A 19,920-nucleotide genomic window follows, 5' to 3' on the forward strand; every position below is an offset into this window, starting at 1 on the left:
GACTTTGACATTTCTTACCGGGGCCATACAACTCACTTCATCATGGTCCTCAACGACATGCACACGAACGGTACCGGCAGCAGCAGCTATGCCGCGCCCCAGAGCAACGGGGAGAAGCAGCCCGCGTTGGAGCCCATCGCCATCTGTGGCATTGGCCTCCGGCTCCCCGGCGGCGTCACCGACGTACCCAGCTTCTGGGACATGCTGGTCAACGGGAAGAGCGGGCGGTGCCCGGTGCCAAAAGACCGGTACAACGTCGACGCCTGGTATCACCCAGACAAGGACGGCCACGTGCCGAGCCGGTACGGCTACTTTCTGGACCACGTCGACATCCGCAACCTCGACACATCCTTCTGGTCCATGACCAAGCGCGAGGTCGAGATCCTGGACCCCCAGCAGCGCATCGCCCTCGAGGTCGTCTACGAGACCCTCCAGAGCGCCGGCCAAAAGTCGTCCGACCTCAACGGCCGCAAGGTCGGCGTCTTCGCCTGCAACTTTGGCGGCGACCGCGAGGAGCTAGACGCCCGGGACACCCAGACCCGCCACCCGTACGACCTGACCAGCACCTTCGACTTTGTGCTCGCCAACCGCATCAGCTACGAGTTCAACCTCGTCGGCCCCAGCGTCACCGTGCACACGGCCTGCAGCTCGTCGCTGACGGGGCTGCACGAGGCCTGCCAGGCGCTGTACTCGGGCGAGTGCGAGTCGGCCATCGTGCTCGGGTCGAGCATCATCTACGCCCCGACCGTCACCGTCGCCTTCCGGGGCCACGGCGTGCTCTCGCCGTCGGGCCTCGTCAAGACCTTCAGCGCCGACGCCGACGGCTTCGCCCGCGGCGAGGCTGTGTTGGCCGTCTACGTCAAGAAGCTCAGTGACGCCGTGCGCGACGGGGACACCATCAGGTCCGTCGTGCTCTCGACCGCCATCGGGGCCGACGGCAAATCCTCCACCATGACCGCGCCGAACCCGGCCGAGCAGGCCGAGCTGATCCGCCGGACGCACGCTCTCGCTGGGAACGCCGACTTCTCCAAGACCGCCATGATCGAGTGCCACGGCACGGGGACCGCTGTTGGTGATCCTCTCGAGGCGGCGTCGGTGGCCAGCGTCTTCGGGCCGCACGGCGGCGTGTGGATAGGATCAGTCAAGTCCAACATTGGCCACACCGAGGGTGCTGCTGGTCTCGCCGGCGTGGTCAAGATGACCCTCGCTCTCGAGAACGGCATCATCCCGCCGAACCTGAACTTCTCCAAGCCCAACCCCAAGATCCCCTGGGAGGAGGCCCAGCTGAAGGTGCCCGTGGCGCCCACGCCCTGGCCTGAGGGCAAGGACAAGGTGGTGGGCGTCAGTTCGTACGGAATCGGCGGTTCCAACGCATCCGCCCTCCTCGCCTCGGCCGAGCACGTCCTGGCACCAGCGGCCGGCGCCAAGACATCGTCTCATCATACCAACGGGACTGCTCTCGACCTTGCCCAGGGGGCCACCAACGGCTCGTCTGCCCCTGTCCCGAGGCTCCTCGTCTTCTCGGCAAAGCACCAGAGTGCCTTGGAGAGAATGGTACAGAACCACCAGTCATACTGCCTCGCCAACGGGGACCGCCTGCCAGACGTGGCCTATACGCTGGCCATGAAACGAGACACGCTGAGCCACCGCGCTTTCTGCGTCGCGAACGGCATAGACGACTGGGTCCCCTTCTACGCGCCACGCAGCGGCCACTACGAGCCCGGGAAGCTGGTCTTTGTGTTCAGCGGACAGGGGGCGCAGTGGGCGACCATGGGCAAGGCGCTGATCAAGAGCGTCAAGACCTTCCGCGACTCCATCGAGGAGATGGACAACGTCTTGAAGCAGCTAAGCGACGGTCCGGAGTGGGATCTCCAGGGGCAGTTGCTCGCGCCCAAGAAGACGTCGCGCGTATCGGAAGCAGAGGTCTCGCAGCCCTGCTGCACCGCGGTTCAGGTGGCCCTCGTCGACCTGCTCCGGGAGCACGGCGTCGAGGCCCAGGCCGTGGTCGGTCACTCGTCAGGAGAGATTGCCGCTGCGTACGCCAGCGGCGCGGTGACCCGGAAAGAAGCCATCATCATCGCCTACTACCGCGGCAAGGTCCTCAGGGGCATGGATTCCTCCAAGGGCGGCATGGCGGCCGTAGGTCTCGGTGCCGACCAGGTGCAGCCATATCTCAAGCCTGGCGTCCTTGTCGGCTGCGAGAACTCACCCGATAGTGTCACTCTCACCGGAGACAAGCAAGTCCTGGACGAGGTCCTCGCCAAGATCAAGGAGGACGATCCCGCCATGCTTGCTCGCGCTCTTCAGGTGGATAGGGCATACCACTCTCGTAAGATTCCCTTCCCTCGCCCGCCCAGAGCTGTCTTTTGCTTTAGCTAACCTCGATCCTTCCCCCTCCCCAGATCACATGCAAGCAATCGCCCAGGACTACCTCGATCTCATTGCTCCTCACCTCCAGGCCCGCAAGCCGACGATCCCCTTCGTGTCCAGCGTGACGAACAAGGACCTCGCCCAAGGATGCGAGCTCGCCGCTTCATACTGGGTCGACAACCTCGTCTCGCCCGTCAAGTTCTCGCAGGCGCTGGCCGGCTCCGTCCACGCCTTCCCTGGGAGCAGCAAGGTCTTCCTCGAAGTCGGCCCCCACTCGACCCTCGCCGGCCCCGTCCGGCAGATCCTCAAGGCCGAGAACTCCAAGGACGACTACGTCAGCGTCCTCACGCGCGGCAAGGACTCCCACGAGGAAGTCCTCCGGGCCCTGGGCCAACTCTACCTGCTCAGCCAGCCGGTGGATTTTGCGCCGCTCGTGGCCGGCGGGAAGCTGCTGACGGACCTCCCGCTGTACCCGTGGCACTACGGGGAGCCCATGTGGAAGGAGTCGCGGCTGGCGCGGGAGTACCGGCTGCGTGAGTTCATCCACCACGAGCTGCTCGGCGCTCGCATCGTGGAGAGCACGCCGTTTAGCCCGGCGTGGCGCAACGTGATGCGCCTCGAGGACGCGACGTGGATCAAGGACCACGAGATCGAGGGCGATATCGTCGTGCCGGGCGTCTCGTACCTCCTCATGGCCGGCGAGGCCGCGAGGCAGATCACGGGGAATGCCGACTTTACCTGCGAGAAGGTCTACATGAAGAACGCCCTGGTGCTGAACGGCGATGACGAGAAGGAGGTCATCACACAGCTTAACCTCGTCAAGTCGTCGTCGTCGTCGTCGTCGTCTGGTTCCACGGACGCTGCTTGGTACGAATTCAGCATCTCGAGCTACGATAACGACAGCAATAGCTGGACCGAGCACGCCCACGGTCGAGTCCGCGGCGGGGGAGACAAGGAGACGCACCTCAAGTCGAAGACGCCTGAGCCCGAGGGCTACGCCAGGAAGTGCTCCTCGAAGGCGTGGTACCGCAAGTTCCGCTCTCTCGGCCTGGAATACGGCGCGCGCTTCACCCCGCTCTACGACGTGTCGGCCGACCCCCTGAGCGACCGGCTCGCGGCCTCCGTCAAGATCGGCCTCCGTCCCGGCGAGGAGCAATACTACTCCATCTTCCCCGGTTCGCTCGACGGCATCCCCCAGGCCCTGTTCTCCGCCTCCTCGCGGGGCCTAACGCGCAACTTCAACAGGCTCGCCATCATCCAGTCCGTCGACGAGTTCTACATGCGTCCGCCATCTCCCGAGACGGAGGAGCTGAGGCTGCAGTGCGAGATCACGCAGAAGAAGCCCAACTGCATGATCGGCGACGTGGTGGCCGTGTCTGCGCAGGGCGGCGGCGGCGATGCCGTCGTCCGATCCAGGGGCTGGCAGCTGAGCTACATCGCCGAAGCCGTCGGCGGTGACGGCGGCGGCGACGACGAGAGCGGCAACCCGCACGGGGCCGCCGAGCTCGAGTGGAAGGACGACATTGACTTTGTCGACGCGGCCTCGTTCATCCGGCAGACCGGCATCACGTCCGAGGGACGGGAGCCCCAGCCCCTGGACAGGCTGTCTCTGCTCTGCTACGCCGAGATCCAGGACCGCCTGAGGGACGCGCCCCCGCCCACGCGCGAGTTCCTTGGCCGTTTCCGCAAGTGGATAGACGACCGCATCGACGAGGTCCTATCCAAGGGGTTCGCCTGGTTCGGCGTGCCGGATGCCCGCGACCTCCTGGGCCTGGACTCCGAGGAGAGGAACCGGCTGATCGAGGACATCTACGCCCGGCTCGCCGACAGCCCGTCCTACGGGCCCGCGACCGCCCTGTACAGGGTCGCCCGGAACTGCCGCGGCATCTTCGACGGGAGCATAAGTGAGCTCGAGATCCTGCTCGCCGACGGCGCCCTGCAGAAGGTCTACGACTTTTTGCTCGAGTACGCGGACCTCTCGGGCTTCCTCTCACTCATGGCACACAAGCGTCCGAACCTGCGCGTCCTCGAGATCGGCGCTGGAACCGGCGGCGCCACGTCCACGATCCTCCCGAACCTGCGCTCGGCACACGGCGAGACGGCGTACCTCTCGTACACGTACACGGACATCAGCGCCGGCTTCTTCAACGACGCCAAGGAGCGCTTCAAAGACTACACGGGCATCGAGTTCGCCGTGCTCGACATCTCCAAGGACCCGCTGGAGCAGGGCTTCGCGGCCGGGAGCTTCGACCTCGTCATCGCATACAACGTCCTCCACGCCACCGAGAACCTGCACCGAACGCTGTCCCACGTGCGGACGCTGATGCACCCCGAGGGCCGCCTCCTGCTGCAGGAGCTCGCGCCTCGCACCATGTGGGCGGGCGTCTTCGGCGTGCTGGCCGGCTGGTGGTATGGGCACGAGGACGGCCGCACCGAGGCGCCGTACGTCGAGATCGACCGGTGGACCGAAGAGCTGACGGGCGCGGGATTCGAGAATGTCACGTCCATGCACGACGGGTACATGAACAACAACATCGTCTGCCAGCCCCAGAGAGATTTCGAGCCTGTTAAGCGGGTGAGTCTCCTGCGCCACGAGTCGCAGGCGGTTCCGGAGTCGGTGGTAGATTCGCTCGCGGCCGCGGGCTATCAAGTCGACGACATCACCCTGGAGGCAGACCCGTCCGCGGAGCTCCGTCCAGGTCAGGACATCGTTGCCGTGTTGGACTTGGCATCGCCGTTCTTCGTCTCTCTCGACGAGGGCAAGCTTACCCGTCTTCAACGTTTCCTCACTGCAGCCAAAGAAGCGTCCTGCGGCATCTTGTGGCTCACAGGCTCGTGCCAGGTTGGCCACGTCAGCAGCCCGGACTTTGCTCCCATCCTGGGCGCCGCGCGCGTCTGGCGCAACGACATGCAGGTTGAGATGGCCACGCTCGAGCTCGAGGACTTTGATGCCGCAGTAAAGGTCCTGCCAAGCGTGCTTGGCCAGTTCCAGCAGCGTACTGCCGATGAAGACATCGAGCCCGAGCACGAGTGGGCACATGTCGGCGGCCGCACCCTAATCAGCAGGTACTCGTACCTCAAGGTCCGTCAGGAGCTCGAGAGCCATCTGCCGGCCGATGCGGTGGTCAGGAAGGTTGCCCAGCGCAAGCCGGGCGTGATCAACAGCAGCTCCCTGTTCTGGAAGGCTCAGAAGCCGCAACCTCTTCAGACTGGCCAGGTCAGCGTTGCTGTGAAGGCTGTCGGGGTGAATTCAAGGGTGAGAGCTCAATCATGACACAGGTCCATACACGGCATCTTTTCTTCATCTACTGACACTTGACGGGCAGGACGTCTCCATTGCGCAGAACAACTCTGCTTCCGCGGACGCCATCGAGGGGCTCGGTGTGGATTGTGCCGGCATCGTCACCCAAGTCGGCCCCGGGGTCGATCAGTTCAAGGTGGGCGATCGCGTCGGCTGTCTTGCTCTCGGGTCACTGGCCACGAGCAACAACGTGGCCCAAGATTTGTGCTTCAGTATTCCGGACGGAAAGAGTCTCGAGGACGCCGCTCAGATTCCGTTCCCCTATTGCACCGCCGTTCACGCTCTGGTCGACAGAGCGCATCTGGGAGAGGGAATGGTAAGTAATCAACTGATCAGAAAAGAAAAGAAAAAAAGCTCTCTTCACGAGACAACATGGCATAGTTATGAGGGGCTGACCATTCTTCCCAGAGTGTCCTGATCTCTTCGGCTGCTGAAGACGTGGGTACTGCCGCCGTCCAGGTGGCGCGGATGACCGGTGCAGAGGTAAGCTTTTATGATGCGCACCAGCTGTGTTTTGGAATCATCACAGGCAAAGCTAATCGGGCACGTGAAAACTACAGGTGTTCTGCACTGTTGGCGGAGAAGAGCAAATCGACTACGTGACGACCAAGCTCGGTGTTCCGAGAGATCATGTCTTCACGGCGGACGAGTTCTCCGTCCCCGACATGGTGGCCCTGACCAAGGGCCGCGGTGTCGACGTGGTGTTCAACTCCTCGTCTGGCGGTCTGGCCATCTTGTTTTCAAAATGTCTGGCTGAGTTTGGGACCTTCATCGACACCAGCGACAGGGAATCAAGGGGACAAGACAGGCCAGCGGTGCAAAGCAGGTCAAACCAGACGTACATCGGCATCGATTTGGCCCAGCTGACTATCCACCGGCCCCAGATGGTCGGCGACGTTCTTCAGCGCGTTCTAGGCTCGTGGAAAGAAGGGCGCATTGGACCAACTGTACCAGCTCAGGAATACTCGGCTCTCCAGATCTCGGAAGCCTTCCGAGATGCGCATCTCAGCGAATACACCGGGAAGCTCGTCCTCTCCATGCCCACAGCTGACGAGTTCCCCGCCGAAGCCGTTGATGACCCCCTCCAGTTCAGCGGCGACAGGTCGTACCTCTTTGTCGGAGGACTGGGCGGCCTCGGGAGCGTCATCTCGACCTGGCTGGCGGAAAGGGGCGCGGGAGAGGTCGTGTTCCTCTCGCGGTCTGCAGGCTCTTCGCCCGAACACGTCCAGTTCGCGCAAGAACTCGCCACGCTGGGATGCGAGGTGAAGCTCGTGGCGGGCGATGTGGCCAGATACGAAGACGTCGTCAAGGCCGTCATGGCAGCAACACGGCCGTTCGGCGGCGTCCTGCAGGCCTCCCTCGTGCTGCGGGACGCCAGCTTCTCCAATATGGGATACGAAGACTGGGTCGCGGCGTCCGCGCCCAAGGTCCAGGGCACCTGGAACCTCCACAACGCCATCTTGGAGAAGCAGCCGGACACGCCGCTCGACTTCTTCCTCCTCTTCAGCTCGACGGCCGCGACGGGCGGATGGTACGGCCAGGCCAACTACCACGCGGGAAACACGTTCGTGGAGGCCTTTGCAAACTACCGGCAGCAGATGGGGCTGGCGGCCAGCGTGCTGAACGTCGGCTTCATCAGGGACGCCGGGTTCGTGGCGGAGAACGCGGCGGCGGCCGAAGCCGCACGGTCGATGGGGCAGTGGTTCAACACGGAGACGGAGCTCCTCGAATGCATTGAGCTGCTGCTCAAGCGGCCACCACGAGGCGGCCAGCCCGCCGAGCCGGAGGACAGCAGTAGCGCGAACAACGGCCTTGGCCCGGTCCAGCGCCATGTCCAACGCTCGCTGCTGGCCATGGGCATGCGGTCGACCACGCCCGTGGCATCCAGCCGCATGCCGTGGCGCAAGGACCGAAGGATGCTGGCGTACCGCAACTTCGAGGCGCACCAGCTCAAGTCGTCGGCTGTCGCTGGGTCGGGGTCGTCGTCCAACGACGAGCTCACGCAGTTCATCCGCGACAGCCGGTCCAACATTAGCGTTCTGCAGTCTCCCGAGACGCCCGTCTACCTGGGCACGGAGATGGGCAAGGCCTTGTTCGACCTCATCATGAGAGGGGACGAGCAGGTCAACGTGGAGGCGCCGCTGGCCTCGATCGGCCTCGACTCCCTGGTGAGCTTGGAGCTCAAGAGCTGGATACGGCGGTGGATGGGAGTCGAGGTGGCGACGCTGGAGATTCTGAACTGCGCGACGCTGCACGGGCTGGGGGCCGTGGTGCAGGGGAAGTTACTCGAGAAGCATCAGTCTTGAGTTGGGCAACGAAGAGAAGGACGAGAGAATGGGTGCAGCAGAGATAAGAACCATGGTGGTATACAGAGCAGCATCCTGAAGGCTGAGTTAGACATGAGAAGTTGAGGTTGTTATTTTGTCATTGTAAGAACTTGCCAAGTAGGAAAGCCCAGGCGGGGCAAACGAGGGTCACGTGATACGTCACGAGGAATAGGGGACATCACATAGCGTTAGAAATAGTACCGCATCATAAGGTAGCCTTGGACTTGCCGTTTGTGGTGAAGTCCCGAAAGTCGTGGGGTAGACCGTAGAGGTATGTATACTTATTAGTAAGTCCCACCATTGCCCCTTTTTTTTTTTTTTTTTTTTTTTTTTTTGCCTTGTTCGTTTCTTTCCAGGACAGCTCTTGGTGTTCTCGTCCCATGCTGGACACTGCTGAGAGGAGAGTAAACCAAAGTCGAATGCAAGTTCCAACAATATTGTTTGGTAATGGAGGCGTCCTACCACACCAAACAGAGAAATGGGTGTCTAGGCTCAGCATTCAGTGCAACGACGGGGAAAAAAAAGAAAAAAAAAAGAAAAAAAAAAGAAAAAAAAACCCCCAAGCCAAGCATCGATGCGGCAATGCTAGCCAGCGGACGGGAACGTGTTGGCTTCTTTCATCGATGGATCGGCACTTGTGGAGCTTCAACCAAGACCTATCCCGGCAACTAGCGCTCCAACCTGCGGGTTGGGAAGCATCCTCATATTCTGATCAGCCACCCGTCCAGCCAACCGGAGACTCGTCCCTGGGCATGCGCTGTGATAAGAACGAGGGGACCTTCCTTTTCCGTTCTGGGGTATCATGAGCAAAACCGCGCCAGGCGAGCACGCCCAGCTAGTGTATAAGTCTATTCGTCTACTTGTCTCTTGTGTGTCCCTGGGTCGTCAGTCGAGGGAGGGCGCGGCACGGCACGAGAATGTCTCGCGCGGGGGGCCATTCATCTCCATTCCCCATAAAGAGGTCAGCCGCGTCTATAAAGCCGGGAGGGTATTTCTGTTGAAAAGGTAAGGTCAGTAGTCCAAGTCCACCATCGCTCTTCTCCCTCTCTATCTCTCCTTTCTCGTCGCCATCGTCCATTGAACGTCAGGATGCACTTGTCCGCCGTCTTCGTCTCCCTGCTGGCCGTCGTCGCCCAGGCCGCCCCCTCCGGCCAGCTCGAGAAGCGCGCCACTACCTGCGGCAGCACCTACTACTCGACGTCCCAGGTCAGTGCCGCGGCTAGTGCTGCCTGCAACCACGTCCGGGCCGGTACCAGGGCCGGTAGCTCCACGTACCCTCACGCCTACAACAACTACGAGGGCTTCAACTTCCCCATCAGCGGCCCCTATCAGCTCTTCCCTCTCCGCACCAGCGGCGTGTACACTGGTGGTAGGTGGCTTTGGCAGAGGCCTTTACTAGAAGATGCGTAGCGCTGACGAGAATCAAAAACGCACAGGTGCCCCTGGCCCTGACCGTGTCATCATCAACAGGAACACCTGCGCCATCGCTGGTCAGATTACCCACACTGGCGCGCCGGGCAACGCCTTTGTCGGCTGCAGCGGCACCTACTAAGCTGAGTATAAGAGACTCGGGAAAGCTGGGAAATTGGCAACCCTGGCCCTGGGGAAGACTATCCGGACGCCTGGCGAGTTGATCGAGTCCGAGAATGTCTGGGTGGGACGAAGGGGTCAGAGCGAAACAGACCAGTTCATAGTGATAGTAGAGGACATGACTGATGAATATGATGAATGAATGTGAAAGACTTGGAACGTTAGTGCATTAAGTCTCGTCACGCTGCTGATGTTAGGACTTGCTGTGTGTCGTTTTACCCCTGCTCTATAGGCGTAGAGAAGAGGACTTGGGGCAAAACTTCCAAGCAGCCTAGCTGGCTTTGATGAGCGAAAAAGAACATGAAATTAAAACTGAAATCAATACACCCAACGGGGTGGCAGTAGATCATGGACGGCACTGGGCCAGTAGACACTAGATACTACTCCGTAACTAGAAGGTGAAATCGCCGTGTATTATGTGAATCATGACATGTAGATAGAATGAGTTTTCCAAATTCAGGGGTAAAGATTCTCGAGGTCATATGAAGGGGAAATTTAGGACCAACCACGGCTCCGATCTAATTATTCCTGGCCGTCTCCAGGACATAGAAAGGATATTACTATTTATAACTAAATATCGACTAGAACGAACCTAGTTGACAGTCCAGCATTGTCAGGCTGCAGGGCGGTCCAGAATACCTCACTCACGAGGCCTAATGGCTGCCCTGCTAAGATATCGAGTCTTTCGAAAGCCTCGGCCTTTCGAGAGCTTTATTATTTTATTTTATCTCTTTTGTCCTAGAGTTCACCGATTCCGTTAAGAACGTGATTTTCAATGTCATGGAGCAGCCTTTTTGCAAAGAGAAGTTGTTGGCTTTGTCGAACAGTCCTGGATACGATGATGCTACCTCCCCTCCCTGTCCTTCGTCAAAGAGTATCCACGCAAGTAATACATATGAATAATTCCTCGGAGAGACTCGCGGGGATAAAGAATAGTCTCATTTGTAAGATGAAAGGCTTCTTTGACCTAGGTACCTCCGTGCAACTTGGACAATTGCCTTGTCTAGGGATATCACGGAGGCAAAGACTGAGCATAGCATCAGCCTAACAATGCTGAATGGGAGGGTTAAACATTCTGCACCTTGCAGAAAGCCTTACATATGTGATGCCGCTCATGAGAATCAAAAACCCGAGGCTTGTCTTGTCTTAGATATTGTAGCAAACAAAGGCCACGGCAGGGGTAGAATGGTGAAGAATAGGTAGCTAACAATGGAGACCCAGCCAAGATGATTGTGATCTTTGTCGTCGAAATACAATGAACCTGAACAGCCCATGAGAAAGAGGTCAGTGATACTCGGCCGAAACCAGCAAAGCTGTGTTCAGCAAGGCCCAAGTATAACCGTCGCATATATAACATTGTGTCATGACTCCAAAGTTTGAGAAGCTGAGATGCCGTCGACAAACTGACCAAGATCCCAGAGGGAGAGCAGGGGCCTGGAGCACCGCATTCAGGTAAGTCTTTTTCCCATCATACCATGCTAACAGACTAGCAGGTACTCTCCATTCCCAGCCTGATGGCTATCCATCATGGACAAGGCCGCCCCCTAGTATTGCCTTGCGAACACATGCTTCCGGAGCTTTACTGCCTTCCACGCCCTATTAGGTCATGTAAGAACCGCTAGCATCTAGGACCTTCACTGAACAAGGCCCCACAGGAAGGGCAAGGGCCTGGGTCACTATTCAGGTAAGTCTTCTTCCCCTTATATCAAGCTAACATTGGGCCCAGCAGTCACTCCCATTCCCTGCCTAATGGCTATCGTGCTGCCATAGACAAAGCGGTCCCACCCCTTGACATGTCCCTGCTGGCATAAACTTCGAGAGTTTACTGCCTTTCATTCCCCATTACATCATCTGAGAATCACTAACATCTAGGACCTTCACTGATCAACGGCCCGGAGGAAGGGCAAGGGCCTGAGGGCACAATTACCAGGTAAGTTTCTTCCCTTATATCGTGCTAACAGCCTAGCAGGTTCTCTGTTCATTCCCAGCTCATGGCTATCCATCGCAGACATATCCCTGCTGGCACAAACTTTGAGAGTCTTACTGCCTCCTATTCCCATTTGAATCATGTGAGAGCCGCTAACATCTAGGACCTTCCTGTTGTCATTGAAACGTCGACGGCTGAGACCTAGGTAGGTGTGCTCCAAGGCAGATGGTTCTATCCCGACCGGCGACGACTCAAGCGAAAGAAGCTAGGTAAGTTCACTTTCTCTCCCGCTCTCTGCTAACGGCCTTGGATCTAGGACCAACTGAAGAGACGGTTTGCTTTCTGCCTGTTTCGGATACATTGGCAGGACTTCACTAACCCAACTTGGCAACTTCTACAATCGCGGAGGAGAATGGCATTGTCATTTTAGGAAGAGGAAAAAGAGGGGAGGCGGGCAGAGTTGGTTGGGTTGAGAGACGGGCTCTGAGATGATTCAAGGAGATGGGGAGTCCCGGACAGAATACAATAAAGGTCAGGAAAAGCGCTCGTCTCAGGGCACTCACTGGCAGTCCCTTGGATGGTCAATGGATACTCAACGTGACTTCCAATCATACTCTTCCAGCGCAGCAGTGGCCATGGATCACAGAAGTCTTCCGTTCCTTTTGTCTCGTGGTCAAATAAGCTTGCTGCCATGGGCGAGACGTAGATTCCGTATACCACGACTCGCCAGGGCCCTCCCCTCATGACGCACTACAAGAACCGGCGGGCAAGCGCCTCCAGCTCATCCTGCTTATCGGAGAAGATGTTGATGGCCTGTACGATCTTCTCTTCCGCCTTCCCCTTGCCGCTCCGCGTGAATGCCATCCGGTACTCGCTCTCGTCGCGGCACGACGTCGCAAAGTCTCCAACGTCCCACTTCTCCTGGGGGTTCGCCGCGAAGAACGCTCCGAGCTTGCCGTCCCAGTCTGCCGTCGGCTCTGCGGCCAGGCCCCGGAGGAGCGGCGGCGATACGGTGACGTGTTGGATGCCGGCCAGCTGCATCACCTCGTCGACAGAGACGAGACTGGCTGCCAGGACCTGGGTGCGGTGCGACTTGTCGACGTAGTGCCTCTGAGCAAGACGTGTCAAGTCGAATGCCTTGTGCTGGTCGACGTAGCTAACATGGTCGCGGTCTCGTTAGCCCAGTCTCCATCAGTTTTCAACTGTTACAATATAGTGAGATGACACTTTACCCAGGCTCAAAGTGGACCTTGAGTTCATTAACATAAGGGGCTATGTAAGTGCATCTCGCGTCGGCGGCGAGCAGGGCTTGCTCCATGCAGAACAGTGTCGTTGCCAGAGTCGCGATTGGGGGTGATTGTGGTCCTTCCCCGGCCTCCAGTTTCCTGCAGGCCGCGATGCCCTCCCAAGTGGCAGGGATCTTGATGCAGACCCTTTTGGTTTCAATGCTGGGGTCGATCTTTTGGAAGATCTGGACGATTCCTACAGAAGATGATGCGCAGCTCGCAGGTTAGTTGCCATCTGACACTCTTATGAAGAACCAGATGCGAGAGGTTGTCAGGTTGATGGGTGTGGCGGTGGCCTTCATACTCTCAGCGTTGCGTTGCGTCTTTTCCGTCGAGTACGCCCACTTTGGATTTGTCTGGACATGCATGTAGTGGGTGACGTAGGGGGCAAACTGGATTACCAGGCGGACCATCTTTACGAATTATTATATTGTCTGTCAGCGCAACTCCAAGACCGGAAATTGGGTAGTAGGAAGTACAGAGGGCCGTACGTACCATGACTTCGACGGCTAGAGTAGCGAGGTCGACCTCAGGCCAGGCGGCATGAAGCCAAGTCCGGGCATCCTCCGCAGCTTGCCGAAGAAGCTCCTCATGTTGGAGCTTGCCATCGGGCGTAGTCTTGGTCAGCTCGCCGAGGGCGATGGCCTTGCGGGCTCTTCCGTCAGCGAGGATGACGTCGAGTCGAAGAGGAGAAAAAGGAGGAGAATTACCTGGTTAGAAGTCACATCCCGAAAGGGTCCCAAGTCTTTGGCCACTGAAAAGGATGAGCATGAAATAAATTGGCTTCTCGGGGCGACTCGTGTTTACCTTGAACGTCAAGCGTGTCACAGGACACCTGGCTGACAGTCCGGAGACTATCCAGCAAAGTCACGTGAACGGGTCCCATGGCCATTCGTCCCAGTACTTAGAGACCAGCTTGATGGCGACTACGAAGTAATCTCAAGTGGATGGGATGGGAATGCCGACCTCACACGGATGCCAAATGGTGCCTGGGCAGATTCCCATGTATTGTGGACTAGGCAGTTATTAAGTACGCCAACGGCTGACCCCCATCCTCAGCGATCGCCTACATATGCGCGTACGTCACAAGAGTCCAGACTCGCGCGAGTCGGGTCGGAGCACATACGAATATGCAGAGTGGAAGGAACAGGGCGGACAAGGGTTTGATGGTCGCAATTGCCAATATGGTAATCCGTCGCGCTGGCCGCATTTAACTGGGTATTTTTTGGTCAGGGTGGGATCAAACACTGGGTTTCTGTTTGGTGGATTGTGAGACATCGACATCATATCACTGTCCGGACAATTAGGTATCGCAAACCCCTGACTGGCTCCGTTAGGGCTGGTTAGCGGCTTGGATTCGACTCGACTCTCGTATCAGCGACATTCCATCGTTCTTCGAGAACCGTACGAAGTAGGCAATTGTTTCGTCCGAGGCATTCGTGCGACCTATTGATGTATTCGCTCGCTAGAGACATGTTGTGAGATGGTATATATTTTCATTCACATCTGATGGTTGGTGTTCTTCTCTCTGTAGGGAATAGGACGGACGTCGGGTTGTTTGTCGTGACACTGGGGAATATTGGAATAATAAGGGATCCCAGGAAAAGTTACCAAGTACAACGTACACTATGGGGCAGACGACAGGAGGGTGATCACGTGTAATTAGGTAAGTGAGATGGAGCTCATTAAACTTTCGCGTCTTTCTCGCGTCATGCATCTGTACGTCACGGCAAGCTTCTCCCAGCGCGTCAAGCTGCGTGTCTCTCTGCGATCATCTCCAACCTGCCAAAATCCAGTAAAAGAAAAACGAAAATCACCCCATTCTCTCAGCTCCTCTAACATTTGTTTTACTCTTTTTTTTTTCCCCTTAGGACTAGAACAGAATCTGATCCTTCTCCGAGGTCCGCCAAGGCACACAAAGTGACGGATACCTACATAGGTGCATCAAAATGGGCATCAAACATCTCTACCAAGTCCTCAAGGACGAGGCGCCCGACGCAATCAAAGAGGGCGAGATCAAGAATCAATTCGGACGCAAGGTCGCCATCGACGCTTCCATGAGCATCTACTCGTTCCTCATCGCCGTGCGCTCCGACGGCCAGCAGTTAACAAACGAGTCGGGCGCAACGACCTCCCACCTGATGGGCATGTTCTACCGCACGCTGCGCATGGTCGACAACGGCATCAAGCCCCTGTACGTCTTTGACGGCGCACCCCCCAAGCTCAAGTCGGGCGAGCTGGCGAAGCGGACCCAGCGCAAACACGAGGCGCAGGAAGGCCTGGAGGAAGCCATGGAGACGGGCACGGCCGAGGACGTGGAAAAGTTCTCGCGCCGCACCGTCCGCGTCACGCGCGAACACAACGCCGAGTGCCAGCAGCTGCTCAAGCTCATGGGCATCCCGTACATCGTCGCGCCCACCGAGGCCGAGGCCCAGTGCGCCGTCCTGGCCCGCGCCGGCAAGGTCTACGCCGCCGCCAGCGAGGACATGGACACCCTGACCTTTGACTCGCCCATCCTGCTTCGAAAACTCACCTACAGCGAGCAGCGCAAGGAGCCCATCCAGGAGATTCACTTGTCCAAGGTGTTGGAGGGGTTGGGGATGGAACGCGAACAGGTATCTCTTTTCTTTTCCCTTCTTTTTCCCTTTTTATCCCTTCCTCTCCTGGCTCTCGATCTAATGCCGGATGCAACGAGGAGACATGCGACATGTAAACTAACGACAGCCCCATTTAGTTTGTCGATCTGTGCATTCTACTTGGCTGCGACTACCTCGACCCCATCCCCAAGATCGGCCCGAGCACGGCATTGAAGCTGATCCGCGAACACAAGACGCTCGAAGGAGTAGTGGACTACATCAAGAACGACCCGAAGCAAAAGTATACAATCCCCGACGACTGGCCATTCGCCGACGCGCGGGACCTCTTCTTCAACCCGGGCGTGCGGCCGGCGGACGACCCAGAATGCGACTTTAAGTGGGAGAAGCCGGACATGGAGGGGCTCGTCAAGTTTTTGGTGGTCGAGAAGGGCTTCTCGGAGGACCGGGTGCGGAGCGGCGGCGCGCGGTTGGAGAAGAACCTCAAGGGGACGCAGCAGAGCCGGCTGGACGGGTTCTTCAAGGCGATCCCCAAGACGGAGGAGGAGAAGGCGGCGCACAAGCGCAAGCTGGAGGAGAAGCAGGAACAGAAGAAGAAGAAGCAAAAGCTGGAAAAGAAGGAGAAGGCGCAGGCGAGGGCCAAGCCAAGGGGTACGTGAGGGCACAGCCAGTTGTTCCTGGACGGCAACGTCCTATGCTTTGGTTTGCGATGGACGGGAATCGGCGTAGGGGAGGCGCGGCGCGGAGGGGAAAATCACGGCAAAGGATATCTGTTTCGGATGCAGCTTTTTGACTTGATCATGGGATATAGTGGCGTTTTGGCGACAAGGGCCAAGTTTTTTTGTTTTCTTTTTTTTTTCTTTCTGCATTCCCACGGATCATCTACTCCGGTATCACCGTATCAGCGAGGTAGTGTAGGCGCTTGACCAAGCCAGTTGAGCCGACATGAACATAATGTATGAGCGACGACTCGAGGCCAACTCGGCGATACCAAGATATTGTTCGCTCCTCGCCGCTTGAACGCTGTCTGAAGAACACGTGCTCCGAATATTCAGTCTGGTAATTAACGGGTTCGTCCAAGAATGCTCTACGAAGTACCTAGGTGTTTTACATTTCTTGTAGCTCTTCAATGCATTGTGTGTACACTGTACAACGTACGTCTGTCGTTTTCGGGACCTTACGAATTCCGAGACCGTGGTTGGTCAAATCCAGTCAGGTACCCCACTCTCCGAGGCCCCATGTGGAGAAGCCGAGGTTCAGCAGAAACCCGCAACGGGACAATGACATCAGTTCCTCATTGGGCTTCGCCCACAGCTTTGACCTGTGATTGAGCAGAATCACATGTGTACCCTGTTCCAACAGTCCTTTCCCCACACTGCTCTACCCTTGGCCAACGGCGAGGCATTGAATCGCACGAAACGGTTCGAAAGAAGGTACCGAGAATATCCCCACAGTCTTAACAGATGGGGAATGTGGGGTAACCTCCAAAATCGGCAGAGGTCACGTTGGGGGAATCAATCACATGTGATTTCAAGTTATCCGACCGAGTCCACAGCATCACACCTATTCCCGAAAACTTGCCTTTTCCCTACTATTACTAGTACCGCCGACCATCCCTTCCCTCCATTTTACTTCGTACACACACATTCTCACATTCTCGTCTCTTCTACCGTTTCACAACCTTTGAATCCATACCCTCTGCATTTCTCCAACCCCTACATTTTCCTCTTGACCAAATTCCATTTCGAGTCGAGCTCTCAACAAACCCAATCATGTCCAAGGTTTTCACCGCCAGCGACGTCGCGTCGCACAACAAACCAGACGACCTCTACATCATCGTCGATGGTGATGTCTACGACTGCACAAAGTTTCAGGATGACCATCCCGGTACGTCTTTTCCCTTGTCCCTACGCTTGTTTCATCGCCCTGCACCGCAGTCCATGCGGCTAACGTCATTCTTGCGTGGCAGGCGGCAAGAAGATTTTGCAGCGCGTCGCCGGCAAGGACGCATCGAAACAATTCTGGAAATACCACAATGCGGGCGTACTCAAAAAGTACCAGGCGAAACTCCAGGTCGGCTCGCTCGACACCAAGCCCAAGCCCAAGCCTGTTGAACCCGCACCCGCAGCTGCTGCACCTGTGCCCGCCAAGGCCGCTCCCAGCACGGCCGTCGCCCAGGAGGAGTCTGAACCGTCCGAGCCCTTCGGCAGCCTGATCCCCTTTGCCGACCCGAGCTGGTACCAGGCCGTACGTAGTGCCCCGTTCCCTTCCAATGCGCCCACCCTGGTCGCCTGCCTCGTTCAAGCTAACCTGTGATGCAGCACCACTCGCCCTACTACAACGAAACCCACGCGGCTCTCCGCGCCGAGGTGCGCGCCTGGGTGGATGAGGAGATTGAGCCCTTCGTCACCGAATGGGACGAGGCCAAGGAGGTCCCTGAAAAGATTTACAAGCAAATGGGCGAGCGCGGCTACCTGGCCGGCCTTCTCGGCATCGACTACCCGACCCAGTACACCAAGAACACGGTGGCGTCGGTACCCCCGGAGAAGTGGGATCTCTTCCACGAGCTGCTCCTGACCGACGAGCTTTCCCGCTCGGCGTCGGGCGGCTTCGTCTGGAACGTCATTGGCGGTTTCGGCATCGGTTGCCCCCCGCTCGTCAAGTTTGGCAAGAAGGAGCTGGTCGACCGTGTCCTCCCCGGCATCTTGGCCGGCGACAAGCGCATCTGCTTGGCCATCACTGAGCCCGACGCCGGCTCCGACGTGGCCAACCTCACGTGCGAGGCCAAGCTGACCGAGGACGGCAAGCACTTTATTGTCAACGGCGAGAAGAAGTGGATTACCAACGGCATCTGGTCCGACTACTTCACCACCGCCGTGCGCACCGGTGGCCCCGGCATGAACGGCGTCAGTTTGCTGCTCATCGAACGCGACATGCCGGGCGTTTCGACCCGTCGCATGGACTGCCAGGGTGTCTGGTCCAGCGGAACCACCTACATTACCTTTGAGGATGTCAAGGTTCCCGTCGAGAACCTCCTCGGCAAGAAGAACCAGGGTTTCCGAGGTATGTTTTTTTCCTGACCTCTCTCATTCTCTCGTTCTCTCGTTGATTGTCGCTAACGAATACATCTAGCCATCATGACCAATTTCAACCACGAGCGCATCGGCATCATCATCCAGTGCCTCCGGTTCTCGCGCGTCTGCTTCTCCGAATCCGTCTCGTACGCCTCCAAGCGGCGCACGTTTGGCAAGAAGCTCATCGAGCACCCGGTCATCCGCCTCAAGCTGGCCCACATGGCGCGGCAGATCGAGGCGTCGTACAACTGGCTCGAGAACATCATCTACCAGTGCCAGAAGATGGGCGAGACCGAGGCCATGCTCAAGCTCGGCGGCGCCATTGCCGGCCTCAAGGCCCAGGCCACCGTCACCTTTGAGTTTTGCGCGCGCGAGGCGTCCCAGATCTTCGGCGGCCTGTCGTACTCCCGCGGCGGCCAGGGCGGCAAGGTCGAGCGCCTCTACCGCGACGTCCGCGCTTATGCTATCCCGGGAGGCAGCGAGGAGATTATGCTTGACCTCAGCATTAGGCAGAGCATGCGCGTCCACAAGGCCCTTGGCATGAAGCTATAAGCAGCTAGGTGCGATGTGGGTTGTATATGTATGCCTATATACATATATCTACCTGGGGAGGACTGGGCCGGGTCATGAGAGATAGATTGATAGAGGGGAGGGAGTTTAGAGGATCTGGCTTTTTGGGTTTCAAAGCCACACACAGAGTATGACGAGAATACCAGGTGGCATAAACTGTACGACTACTTCATTTCCCTTGAGTCTTGCAAGGCGCTTTTGATTCTTCGCATATATTAGATATTGAACTATATGTTTATTGTTTCTTGGTCCATCCTGCAAGCAAGATTGTGTTCTATTGACCACTTTGTAATCCCTGTAATCCATGTAAGCGCCATGGAGTGATCCGAGTCAGGTCCACCCTCTCATGGCTCGACTTGACACCGTCTCCTACTCGACAGGCCGTATCCGACCCCCTAGTTCGATCTACTTCGAGTTTGAGTTGTATCAGCAAGACTCTTGCTCACGTTCCCGCGCTGGATGACGGAAGATCCCGCACAAGTGAACAAGTTGAACTAACTTCATTCGTGTTGGAACATCACCAGGAAATGTCGGGGTTTCATTTGCGCCAGCTTGATGGTTTAGTAATCTCTGCCAATACTGTGCCAGTCAGAGGTCCAGCTAGAAAAGTCCGGCCAGACAAGTCGGCGACCGTCCAAGTTAGTCACGGTGTTGGGGTAAGTTGACGATCATTCAGTGAGGAGATGAACCAATACTGTGAGAGAATCTTGGTTTAATGACGGCGTGTCGGGCTCATGGGCTAACCGTTGCACACATACAACGGGCAGCTTGTGAGGAGACAGAGGAGACATGGCAGATCAGGTGGCAAGCGAACAAAGTTCAAGGCCGTCGTCATCTTCCCCCTCCCTCTTCTTTCTTTTTCTCCTGTTTCGCGTTTTCTC

At 57.6% G+C, this 19,920-nt stretch overlaps 5 protein-coding genes across 5 annotated transcripts; 4 read left to right on the forward strand and 1 right to left on the reverse strand.

Annotated features, from left to right (window-relative positions):
• Window positions 1–57: 57 nt before the first annotated feature.
• On the forward strand, window positions 58–7,977 carry ACRALDRAFT_1052158 (uncharacterized protein; the record flags this gene model as incomplete). Its single annotated transcript, XM_071015716.1, has 6 exons — window positions 58–1,335; window positions 1,474–2,329; window positions 2,403–5,626; window positions 5,697–5,987; window positions 6,080–6,154; window positions 6,232–7,977. The coding sequence occupies 6 exons, from the start codon at window positions 58–60 to the stop codon at window positions 7,975–7,977; spliced, it is 7,470 nt and encodes a 2,489-aa protein (XP_070872226.1).
• Window positions 7,978–9,087: 1,110 nt separating this feature from the next.
• Window positions 9,088–9,550, forward strand: ACRALDRAFT_1072255 (uncharacterized protein; the record flags this gene model as incomplete). Its single annotated transcript, XM_071017952.1, has 2 exons — window positions 9,088–9,367; window positions 9,435–9,550. 2 exons carry the CDS (start codon window positions 9,088–9,090, stop codon window positions 9,548–9,550), a joined length of 396 nt encoding a protein of 131 aa, XP_070872227.1.
• A 2,715-nt stretch (window positions 9,551–12,265) lies between these two features.
• ACRALDRAFT_2111335 (uncharacterized protein) lies at window positions 12,266–13,556 on the reverse strand (the record flags this gene model as incomplete). The annotated part of the gene is made up of 5 exons (XM_071023513.1): window positions 12,266–12,671; window positions 12,748–12,997; window positions 13,106–13,214; window positions 13,297–13,446; window positions 13,512–13,556. Coding segments are annotated over 5 exons (960 nt in total), but the record flags the coding sequence as incomplete, so codon positions are not given.
• A 1,131-nt stretch (window positions 13,557–14,687) lies between these two features.
• On the forward strand, window positions 14,688–16,384 carry ACRALDRAFT_1052155 (uncharacterized protein). The gene is made up of 2 exons (XM_071015715.1): window positions 14,688–15,416; window positions 15,536–16,384. The coding sequence occupies exons 1-2, from the start codon at window positions 14,751–14,753 to the stop codon at window positions 16,052–16,054; spliced, it is 1,185 nt and encodes a 394-aa protein (XP_070872229.1). The 5' UTR covers window positions 14,688–14,750; the 3' UTR covers window positions 16,055–16,384.
• A 663-nt stretch (window positions 16,385–17,047) lies between these two features.
• On the forward strand, window positions 17,048–19,302 carry ACRALDRAFT_1065447 (uncharacterized protein). The gene is made up of 4 exons (XM_071017161.1): window positions 17,048–17,282; window positions 17,365–17,642; window positions 17,717–18,458; window positions 18,528–19,302. Exons 1-4 carry the CDS (start codon window positions 17,168–17,170, stop codon window positions 19,019–19,021), a joined length of 1,629 nt encoding a protein of 542 aa, XP_070872230.1. The 5' UTR covers window positions 17,048–17,167; the 3' UTR covers window positions 19,022–19,302.
• The last annotated feature ends 618 nt before the right edge of the window (window positions 19,303–19,920 follow it).

The sequence above is a fragment of the Sodiomyces alcalophilus genome (assembly GCF_042370955.1).
Source record: "Sodiomyces alcalophilus JCM 7366 unplaced genomic scaffold ACRALscaffold_7, whole genome shotgun sequence".
Classification (NCBI taxonomy): domain Eukaryota; kingdom Fungi; phylum Ascomycota; class Sordariomycetes; order Glomerellales; family Plectosphaerellaceae; genus Sodiomyces; species Sodiomyces alcalophilus.